At 42.7% G+C, this 12,137-nt stretch overlaps 1 protein-coding gene across 3 annotated transcripts in view; it reads left to right on the top strand.

Annotated features, from left to right (window-relative positions):
• lef1 (lymphoid enhancer-binding factor 1) overlaps positions 1–12,137 on the top strand; it is a 58,069-nt gene that overhangs the window by 26,143 nt on the left and 19,789 nt on the right. For all 3 annotated transcript variants that reach the window (XM_041785972.1, XM_041785971.1, XM_041785970.1), the window contains exon 4: positions 5,000–5,132. In XM_041785972.1, the coding sequence (XP_041641906.1) occupies positions 5,000–5,132 (133 nt within the window). The remainder of the gene's footprint in view (positions 1–4,999; positions 5,133–12,137) is intronic.

Below are 12,137 nucleotides of genomic sequence, written 5' to 3'. Positions count from 1 at the left end.
TAGCTTTTAATTCTTCATCCTTTGCATGGTTTAAAAAAAGACATGCTGATGTCATATGACTGTCTACTGGTCTCACTGAGGCTTTCAGTGACAATATACAGTAACTAGATCATTTCTAATGTTAAGTTGCTCTTTCTCAGTGTTTTTAAATAGCTTCTCAACACATAAAAATTAAGAGTTGAACACTTTAAAAAGCGGATAAAGTCTTTTCATCTGGGGCAGGCATATTTCACACAAATTATCTTCTTTGCGTGTTCAGAAAGTCACTGTGAGAGCTAGCACGATTGGTTTGCTTGGAGCACACGCTCTTCATGCCAACTGAGGGATGATGGGTAATCCACCTCGACCTATTCAGCTGTGCTTGTTGCGGTGGAGATGGGAAAGAAGACAGTCAGCTGTTAATAGCTCCTTTGTGCTCATATGTAGCATGTATGTGTTAAATTCATTAAAAGCGTGGTTATTGCAGTCTCTGATCCCTTCAACATGTACCATGACGTGTTTTACAGCATGTCTATATGCTATTTAATGGTGTTTTTCTTCTGCGGATTCCGTGTTTTTACAGTGGCATGTGTCGGTCATGTGTGTTGATGTAAAGTGATTGGTTGTGCGACTGTAATGGTAGTATTTAAAGGATGCCGTGACGAGTTTCTCGCATGATAAAATGTCTTGCAAGTTAGCCACTAATACCATAACATTGCACATGCTGGACATGCCTCTCTGTGCTGGCAAAGTAATGCACTCTGCTTTAGGTTTAAAACCTCCTCTTACATTTGTGCTTTTCTTATTTTTACCAACCAGACTCTTCTCCAGTGCCGTGACTCTCTTGAACTTTTCCTATTTTTACCAACCAGACTCTTCTTCAGTGCCGTGATTCTCTTCAACTTTTGGACTCCGGCTCACACGAAGGATTTATGATTGAAATGAAAAGGAAGGAAGAATGAGAGATTCAAGGAGGGGGAAGTTTTACAGATGTAAATTTGTCTCCAGGGCAGGCTTTTCCTGTTATTCGTAGCCTGCTCCACTCCTGTCCCTGTGGTTGGCTTCGCTTGTTCGTCTCATTACCCCGGGCGCGTGTAGCTCCATCGCTCGCTGGCGGCCCGGCTTTCTTCTCCATTAATTGGGTTTCGTTACATTAAGCCCTCTGGCCAAGGGGCCATCCTGCCAATAAAACATTCCATTTTTAGCACTCCACTGGAAGCTGGTGGGGTTCAACCCGCTCTACGAATGGTAATTGGTTATTTATTTAAGCTTCCTCAGGTTGGTCTCCACTGATTTTGGTAAAGAGGGAGGGGAGCAGGGAGGAACAGTCACTGTTCTTCTCTGCGCTCTAAGAGAATGTTTGCTCGCTTTTGTTTGGAAAAGGTCAAACAGATTGTGCACAAACACACCTGAGAGTGAACACCTGCTCTAAGGGGGGGCTGTAGTGGACACACCCTTTCTTCTTACTGCACCTTTTAGATTGCAGAGGCTTTAAGTCTATAATCAGTGTATTTTATGAGCAGACAATAGCAGAAGACAGCATTTAAACAATTAAAGGAAGGTGTGTGCTCTCAATTACTTGAAATGAGGCTGCTTTCCTGAGGTAGCTGGAATTTTTCTTGATATTTACATCCAGCTCCTGATGATACAGTCCGCAATAGCAGAATCATCTCTTACACTCTTTCTTCAGATAACACCCCGGCCATTATTGTGGCGCAACCTTTTCCCCCCAGGGTGCAGAAAATCTTGTGAGTTAGGCGATGCTGGGTTTCAGGGTGTTGAGGGCTTCTTAGTGAAGAGATTTAGCAGCATGGGAATCCATCGCCACCACTTGAGCTGCCATCTCCCCAACTGTTTGTGAAACACCTCACATGGTTTCCACACACTTGATTGTAGCTTCAGGCGCGAAGAGTCCTCATTGCATATAAATTACAGAAGTGGGAAGTGATTATTATAAAATTCCCGCTTTCCCTTTTTTCCACTCCACTCTGCAGAAGTGGTATAATTGAGTGGAGTACAAAAGCCGCGCTGCGAGGGGAGAGGGATGCTAAAAAGGCAACATTGCTTTGGACTGCGATTGCACATACAAGGATGCTCATGCTCAGGAAGCACGCAAGGATGAGAGGGTAAACGCTCAGAGACGCCGGCATGCCATCACAAAAATCCTCGTTCAGAAAATAAATAAAGAAACAAAAACGAGATGTCCCATTTCCCATCCCCACCCCCCTAGTTTCAGACGGCATGCCAAGTCACTGGCTCCCTGTGATGAAACACACTGGAGTGTCTCCTCCATGGAGGGCTTCCTGCCAGCTCCAGTTCCGCACAATGAATTTCTCTTAAAACCACATCTAAGGGGTTCTTTAGAGCGGCCGGCCAAGCCTGAATATGAAATTCCAAATGGAACGTTTTCTTTTCAATGCTCGCCGCCTCTCTTCTTTCGCTCTCCCTGAAAAATATGAATAGAGAGATCCTAAGCCTATTATTTCTCCTATACAATGAAGGGGGGACCTCCAATATGGCTGCCCTGTGTTGCAACACCACAGCTGCGGCTGCTAGTTTATCTTAGGGCTCTTGCAGTCAGGATGGGCATGAGAGGGGATCCAATTTGCTAATGTTGTGTGACTTGGTCTCTTTAATTCTAAGGAAACTGTATCCTACTTTATTTTGCATTTGTGAGGTGCAGAGTGGGTGCAACTTGCAAGAAAGTTGCCAAATAAAAGTGTTGCTTCCATGATGGCTGCTGCTTCTTAATGACCGTAACTTTAACATGAAACAGTCAACATATGATCTGACTTTATTTAACCTTGATGCAGTTTTTCCCATCATACTGTATGGATGTTTCCCTTCTCACTGCTCACTTCTGGTAAACTTGGTTAGTTATGGTATGCAGTTTATGTAAATAGCCATAAACTCTGTATTGGTCACAGAGGTTTGCAGGTTTTCTCTGGTGGATTTCCCCACAAAGGATACACTTTATTAAGAGGTTGAGAAGAATCCGATTGGACAGCTGTAGCAAAAATAAAAATAAAAAGGCTGAACTCAAAGGAGTCTCCAGCTTCCATCGGTGCTAAGGAGCTGATCAATCCTGTCTTGCAGTTTTTTTTTTTTTGCTAATGTATGTGATCGATACAAGAAGCTTGCTTTTGTTTTCATTGCTCTTTCTCTGTGTTACAAGTCAGAGAAGACTTGTAGCTTCATAATGATCCCTCAGGTTCTTATCTCATTCCCACAGGAGAACTAATGGAAGCGGAGAGGCGTAAAATAATATGGGTGAGAATGCTATCATTTAGCCCCTGGTGTAGGCATGTCCCAGCCAACCCAGTCCCGGTTAGCCCTCTTTAAGGGTTTGCAGGCCTTCCTAATAATCCCTCCCCTCCTTTAGGATGAGGTCTGACACTCCCACTTTCACAGATTATCCCGTCACCTTTGACTCTTGTGGACTGGGGTCAGGGACTCACCTGGGCTGATGTTGTGTAATTAGTTTTCAAGCAGGATTTGTGTTGTTTTGGCTAAAGCAGGCAGAAATTGGGCATTGTGGTCTCCACAGCATGGTGAGAGTCTTATCAAAAGCAGGTCTGGGAAAGAAAATGGCCCAAGGAGATGAGATTCCTAGACCGATAAGGCATCTGATGTGGATGACGTGTCATGTGGTTGAGGAAACCCACACATACTGGCCTTTTGTGTTCCCGGTTTGGACATTCCCAGAAGGTTGGGGGGACTGAAGGGGAGGGGAGTATTAAGTTGAGAGTGGTGCCAGTCTGCGAGAGGTTCAGGGGTAACTCAGACATTCCAGCCACCCTTGTGGCCAAGGGGGTTTGTGTATTTGTGAATGTGTGGTCGGAGTTGGCGAGCAGTGGCACTGATCGCCACTTAGCACTGCAGGAATGTCACCGTGTCCGACTGAAGTGGAGCCAAAGAAGAAGCATCTCTTGATGTGACTGTCTTCAGATATTTATGCACATCCTAATTTTAGTCTCTTTGAAACATTTTAAATCAGGTGTTTTTTCCCACGAGATCCTCTGATTACAATTTCATGAAAGTCTTTGATTCAAACTTGTGGGTGGGGTTCGGTGTAAGCATGTCTCACCCAATAGTGAACTGATGTCTTCTCCGATTAGCCTGACATCCTGTGGAGGTGATATTTTGACTCCAGCTCAGCTCTGGGCTTAGATTGTGAACAGTAGATTTAACATGGCTAAGCATTACCATGTGTTCAGTGCTGCTGAAGCATGTAAGCGCTGTCGGCTGAGGGGGGGGTTGGGGTTGGTGCCGCGGCTCTTTGGGCCTGGCTTGCTCTATTTTGGTTGTCAGGAGCGGGCAGGTCTCTGTGAGTCAGCTGGGGATGGGAGGCCACTGTTGACGTGATTACCCCTGCAATAAGTACTGCTGCAGACATCTGTCTCACTTGCATGCTCTCTCTCCCTCTCTCTCTCCAGCCTCCTTCTCCTCCTCCCCCTCCTCCATCCCTCATCTCTCCTTCCCCCGGCTCTTGCTCTGTAATGAACTCCCCTTATTCACCAGCTAATGACTGCCTTTGATCTCCCGCCTAAGACCTCTGCTCTAACTCTACCCTGTGAATCTCTCTTTTCTCTCCCCTCTCTTCGCTCTATCGCTTGCTCACTCCTCTCTGCTTCAGCTCTGGTTGCATCTCTCTCTCTCTCTCTCTTTCTCTCTCGCTTTTGCTGTCTCAAACATGCTCATGCACCTCCCTGACTTGTTTTTCCTCCTTTCTTCGGGGAGCAGGGTTTTTGGTCCTGCTGACCTAGGCTAAACAAAGTTGTGAGGTGCTACAAAGAGAAGAAATGAAAGTTGGTAACTTTCTCAACATGAACATGTTATTAAGCCTCACCACCATCTATATGGAAGCAGACCACCCGCACTATATCCCCTGTACCAGTCCCCACATCATGTGGTAGGGAGTAGGGCCATAATGCTTATGAAATAATGCAGCTACACCATATGTTCCTCATATGTCTTTTATATTTTTAATCTTCTTGTGTTTTTTTTTCTCTCTCCACAGTCCAACAAAGTCCCTGTGGTGCAGCCATCTCATGCAGTCCACCCTCTCACCCCACTGATCACATACAGTGACGAGCACTTCGCCCCAGGGTCCCATTCTGGCCATCATCCCCAGGATGGAAACAACAAACAAGGTAGAAAACCAAATAAACAAAATACAAAATACTATAAAAAATACAACCTTATCAACAGTGGAAGAGTTTCTCTTCTAAACAGAAGCAAAATTGAAAGAACTGTCCCCCTGACTAGCACAATATATAGACAGTCAGGATGCAGTAGGTTCTTTTTTGTTTTTGTTTTTCATGTTTCTGCTATTTCAGAAATTTTCATCAACAGTATGTGGTATAAAGATGCTGAAATAACATCACCGACCTTTTAAAATGAGGGGGCTTTAGGGGTTGAGGTCAGGACTGTTGGCAGGACATTCCATCCTCTCCACTCTCAGATTCTGGAGGTAGTCTCTGATAAACCCCGCTCCATGGGGGCTAGCGTTGTCATCTTGGAGGATAGAGTTCGGTCCCAGACTGTGAAGATATGGGATTGCCACTGGTTGCAGAATCTCATCTCGATATCTTTCTGCATTGAGAATGCCTCCAATGATGACGAGCCTCGTTTTTCCAGTGAGGGAGATGCCGCCCCACACCATCACACTGCCTTGAACAAAAGATGTTACTCTACTGTTGCAGCAATCAGCAAAGCGTTCTCCACGTCTTCTCCACACTTTGACCCCACGGTCCAACTGCGGTAGACAGAATCTGGGCTCATCACTGAACATAACGTTCCTCCACATGTTCAGGTTCCAGTACACGTGTTGCTGACACCAGCGCAAATGGGCCTGACGGTGAAGGGCAGTCCTGGCAGGCCTCCTAGCAGCGCTATGAGACCGGAGATTGGCTGTGTGCAGTCTGTTTCGGACTGTCTGGGCAGAGAGCCATTGGCCGTATCGTTCTGCAAACCTTGACTGCAAATCTGTAGTAGACAGCCTAAGTTCTGACAGGGTGAAGAAACGGTCTTCTTGGGGTGTGGTCTTCTTGGGACGCTCACTTCGTGGCCTGTCTCTGACATCCCTTGTGATATGGAACTTGGCCTTCAGTTTGGAGATGGTGCTAGGGGTCACTCCAAACAATGCCACAACTTGGTTTTGCAGAACACCAGCTTGAAGTTGCCCTATCGCACAGGCCATATCCAGATCAGTCAAACGTGGCATGCCGATTCTTGGAGCAGACACCGACTGACCACTGTGTAGCAAGGCCCATGCTCACAGGTGCTGCCAAACAGGTGCCAATCAGGCACCTGATTAGCAGCACCTGGGGGTACCAGAAGTTAAAAACAGAGTCAGTAGTAACAGCAAAATAAGCTGTTTGGCATTGTCAGAGAAGATTTGTCTAATTTTTCATGGGGTCACCCACGTACTCAGCTCTGCTGCTCATCCCACAAATGCATGTTCCCTACAAATGTGGCACCATTTAAAAGTGAAATGAACAGGCTTTCCACCAGTATAAGATTTATTGCCAAGGAGCATTGTTACAACAAAGAAATAATCTACCAAACACAAATTTCCTTACTTTTGGTGCTAAGTTTATATCTGTGAAACATTTTCCAGGAGAGCTTGTCTCGGGAACTCCGGGGTTTGGGCTGAGCCACGGATATTGAACCCTTTTGACACTGCCCCTGGTCAGCACATATATTTGGGTGGCTGTAAATATAGCTGGGAGGTCCACCCAAGTATTGTCTCTGTGGGAAACACTACATTTTCACAAATCTGGCAAAAGAAATACAAATTTGTGCTTAATTCTCCCCGCTGTTGTTATGCAAGTATTGAGAGTCAACAGGCTGAGCAGTCGGTGACACTTCTTCAAAAAAAACATTGTATTTTTTCCAATATCCTATATCTTGGAAGCCAGTTAAGAGATAAACAAAACAAAGGAGAACTTTATCTGCAGAAACTGAGTTTTTAACCACATTTTCTAAACCAGTGTGCTCTTGGAAAACTTCAACAGCAGCCCTGTTTGCTTACATAACAAAACCTATCCAGATATGCCGTTATATATTTACTAAATGGGTTTCTTAGGGATGCATGATATTGGTGTTTTGCCGATATCTGATATGATGATATTTACAAAGTCATTTTAGCAAATACTGCTGTCGACATCAATACTTAAATGCACTTCATACCTAAAACTCTGGTACTTTAAACACACTTTTAAGTCTAAGGAATGATGATGAATAAAGAAAAAGAGGTGGTCCAGCCTAAAACTCCACTAACTTATTGGTTTTTCAGCCATTATTTAAAGATTTTTATAGCCAAAGTTGTAAGTATTTTAATTTTCATATCTGCGAGTACGAATGTTTAACTTTTTTAAAGACATATTTTTGATCATTTTATGACTTTATTCATACAGGAGGACAGTGGATAGAGTCAGAAAGTAAGGTAGAGACATTTGGGAAAGGAGCCATAGGCCGGACTTGAACCCTGGCCGCTCACGTACATCGGGCATGCCTTACTACTAGTCCATCTGCAGCCCTGGATGTTAAACTTCATGAGCTACTTTCTTCAAATACTATTATCATGCTGATAATATTCTGCATCCATGGTGTCTATGTGCAAAAAGTCACACTTTCCATTTATATGTCAATTTTTCCTCCTCTTTCTTGAAGAGTAAAAAAAACTTTCTTTGCGAAATTTCATTTTCCCCCTAGTATTTCCAGTCAAGATTTTATGTGCAAGTTGAAAATGCACATAAAAACTGGTGGATTGAAGGCCCACTAATGTTATAACTTTGTGAATGATTTATCTCCCAAATATTCTAGAGGTTGTTTTCATCCATTTGCATCATAAAGTTAAAGCAGTGGCAACTTTGTTGAAATGGATGAAAAGACTTTTCTTTTAGGCTTTACTTTGAGCTAAGAAAGGATTAATCATTGGGGACGATCAAATAAACCTTTTTTCATCTAATTCAGATCAGTACACTTTATTTACAATCCAGTAGGGACAGTACTACTAAAGTGCCTTGTGACAATCAGATTTAAAGGAACAAATGAAAAGCAATGAAAAAAAAACTTTTAATGACTGTTAAAGGTCTTTCTTTGCTTGTATTTAAAGAAGGTGTTGTTTTCTATGTGCATATCCATACTGATATTATTTTTGAAGTATTTGATAGACAATGTCTTTTTATGTGTTTATTTCTTAACGTTTTCTCTCTTGAGCCCAGCTCACTGCATCATACAGCTCTAATACCAATGCTCCTTCTTTCTAAACTTCAAAATATTCAGTAATTGTTCTCAAAACTGAGCATAAATACCGAACAGTAAAGTCAGATTGCATTAAACTGAACTAATACCAGAGTTTATTTTTCACCCCTGCCTGTCAAAACTGTCAGGAATCCATCAAAACAAAACAAAAACCAAAAAGTGTCACAGCAAAGTCGTCCTTTTTTCTCTCCGCTCCTCACATGAACTCGTTTGAAGCAGCCTGTGGGACGGTGCGCTGAGCTCCTCTGCCCTCTCTCCCTCTGCACTCTCAGTAACAACATCACAGCTCCGCTCTGACAGCTGCAGACGAGCTGCTCAGCGCCGAGGACGAGGCTCCTTTGCCTCCTCAGCCCCACACAGCTGGAGACTTTGGCAGCATCTCACTAATGCTGAAAAAGAGATGTGGGCCCTCCGTAGTTTTGTCCCCGCACCTTTTCTTCTTCTTCTTCTTTTCCTGCGGCTGCCAGTTGAAAAGAAGAGGGATCAGACGGGATGTAGGCGATGAGGAAGACGAGGATGAGGCTGGGAGGTTCTGAAGGACCGGCTATAAATAACAATGTAGAAGTGAGCATGCGGCGTATTGAGATGAAGGGAGTGAGAGACGTTTAAAGAATCTGTGCTCCACATATGTCAGAAGAATCATGCATCAGACACAGTTTGTTGAATATTTTCCTCATGGAAGCAGGAACGAATTTGTGTTGACACGGGATTGAGCGATAAAACATTGTGCACACATGCAAGCATTACATTTTAGAAAGTTGCAGTCATGTAGCACAACAAGGTAATGCTTTCTGTTTTTCTATGTTGGTCCACCGAGTCCCTAAAAACACTGGAGAGCAGAGGAGACCCCTGAGGTCCTTTTTTTCTAACTATATTTGATCTTTTTCGCCCACAGCACAACAGAAAGTCCGAGAGATCCAGTTGCAGAATTAGCTGCAAATGATTTCCCAAGGCAAATTCATGTGTGTGTACCAGCAGAGCTAAGCTGAGGATGCTTAAAATCTCTCTTATTCTCTTTTTTTTTTCCACCCTCCCTCCCACCCTCTATCTCTCTCTCTCTCTCTCTCTCTCTCTCTCTAATATCGACCAATTGCTCCTCTGCCTTCCTTAGTGGGCTCAGACTTTGATCTGCTCGTTAATTATGAAAAACAATCATGGATTTTCTCATTATGAGCTCTAATATGCACAGGGCCGCAATGCAGGATGGAAGGTCGGGCAGGGGGAGGAGGGGGGCTTTGAACATTTTAGATCTAAACCCTGTATGCGTAAAAGAATTGAAATAAAACACAGAAAATCTCATTTGAATATAGATTATTTCCATGTGTAACAATGAGACTTGTGTTAGTGCTGCTTGTTTTGAGAGGAAATGCGAGTGTGAAGCCTTGTTGGGCGTCAGCGGGAAGGTGTGAACAGCACAGTGAGTAATTAGGCACCTAAAGGGGTGTGAGTGACAAGGTTAACACGCCAGGGCTCCCTCCTCCTCCTCCCTCTCTGCCTCCACCCTCGCTTCCTTCCCTCCTGCCCTCAGGAGGGCCCTTAGGAGTGTAGCATCGTGGATTAGTGGGCAGGGGGTAGTGCTATGTGCGCTATGAATCCGGCGTTGCAACATTGGCTTTGGAGATATAAGCCCCCCGCTCGCCCTGCTTCTCTGAGGAGGGAGGCCCCTGCAGACCACAGCCTGCAGAGAGAAAGAGGGAGAGAAAAGATAGAGGCCGGCAGAAAAGGCTGGCTCCAGCAGGGATTAGGAGATAGTGTTAATCTGGAGGCATTTGCCCTCTTTTTTTCTTTTTTGTGTGTGTTTGAGCACACATGAAGTTGTCCATGTATGAACCAGAAATAAGCTGGTTTTCATCTGACTCATAACTAATGATTTAAAATAAAAAACAAGAGGATACTGGTCATGATAGATTTTGTTAGACATAAATTATCCTACATCCTTGACTAAATCTTCCTGCGAAAAGAGATCCCCTCGACCTTGAAACCCAGCAGGAGCAAGTGAGCTGGAGATGGCAGGGCTTAGTCCTGAAGATCCACCGACAGTTAGTCCAAGTCAATCCGGTGTCTACAGGGAGAGCTGCAGCCTGTGACACAAAGAGAGAGCCTCAATTAACCAGCTTAAAGACCCTGAAACACTGGAAGGACTCTGCTAAGTCAAGGAAATATGATCCCTTTATTACTGGATGATGATGTGAGGTTGAGAGGGCTTGACATATGGGCTGTCCTTGACTGGTAGTGATAAAACAAACAGTCTTTGACTCAAGGTCCACTCGCTAGGCTTTTTTAAAGATTATTTTCTATGGGGCTTTTTGTCTTTGTTTGTTAGGACAGCTAGAGGCAAAGGAAATATGGGCACCTGCTCTACCAACTGACTTAAACCCACACCTTGGCTAATAAACTTTTAAACTTTAAGTTATTGTCATTCTTTGCAAACTGAGTTTGCTAAACTTTCACAACTTTTGGCCATTTTTATGGTTGCTCAGATAAAACTTTTTATCAAGTCATACAGATTCTTTGACCAAAGCTTACAGTGTCTTCCTTTACACACGAACTGTTCAATTCACTGCCCTCCTTTTGCTAAAATGTTAAAAGTCTAAACCTTCCTGTGTGGATTCATTTCAAACCTCTTAATATATTTGACACAAGTTCATATTTCACCGCAAGGAAAATGACTGAACAGATGTAAAAATTATTTACATAAATATTTTATGTAATAAATTCAGATTTTAGATGGGCCAAGTCAAAGTCAGATCTGGTTTCTTTTTCATTGTATTAATTACAGATTTCTATAGGTATTCATAGTCAATAAAGGCTGATATTTATATCTTTTATAGACTGATATTGACAGAGAATATAGGCCAACATTTACAGCTGATATAGGCTGATATTTACAGCCAATGTAGGCTCATATTTCCAACCAATATATGCCAATATTTACAGATATTATAGGCTCATATTTATAGCCAATATAAACTGACATTTAAAGAGGATATAGGCCAATATTTACAGCCAATATATGCAGGTATTTACAGGTGATATTCATAGATAATATAGACTGATGTTTACATATGACATAGTCTGATATTTGCAGCAGATATATGCCAATATTTATGGCTGATATAGGCTTATATTTAAAGCCAATAGAGGAAGATGTTCACAGCTAGTATAAACCAATATTTACAGCCAATATAGGCCATTATTTACAACCAATATAGGCAGATATTTACAGCTGATAGTCATTGATAATTTACGCTGATATTTACAGACAGTCTAGGCCCATATTTGCAGATGATGTATGCCAATATTTACAGCTGATTTAGGGCAATCTTTACAACCAGTATAGACCAATATTTACACCCAATTTAGGCCAGTATTGACAGCCAATATAGGCACATATTTACAGCCGATATTCATTAATAATTCAGGCTGATATGTACAGACGATAAAGGCCCATATTAACAGCTGATTTAGGCCAATCTTGATTGCCAAAATAGACCAATATTTACACCCAATATAGGTCCATATTCACAGCCGATCAAGGTCCATATTCACAGCTGGTATTCATAGTATTATAGGCTGATATTTGCAGATGATATAGGACAATATTTACAGCCAATATAGGCTAATATTTACAGACAGTAAAAGCCTATATTTACAGACATATTCATGATTGATATTTACAGCCTATATACATATATACGCCATATTTACATCTGATATAGGCCTGTATTTACAGCCGATGTTGGTCAATAAATATAGCCAATATAGGACTTGAATATTTAGGCTGATACTGGCTGATGTAAACATGCCATGTAGGTGGGTAATAACAATTGATTTAGGTTTGTATTGTAAGCCAATATAGGCCAAGACTTACAGCTGATGTATTGGTT

This window comes from Cheilinus undulatus, linkage group 4, assembly GCF_018320785.1.
Source record: "Cheilinus undulatus linkage group 4, ASM1832078v1, whole genome shotgun sequence".
NCBI lineage: Eukaryota > Metazoa > Chordata > Actinopteri > Labriformes > Labridae > Cheilinus > Cheilinus undulatus.
Note: the sequence above shows the minus strand (reverse complement) of the source record. Positions and strands in the feature narration are given on the sequence as shown.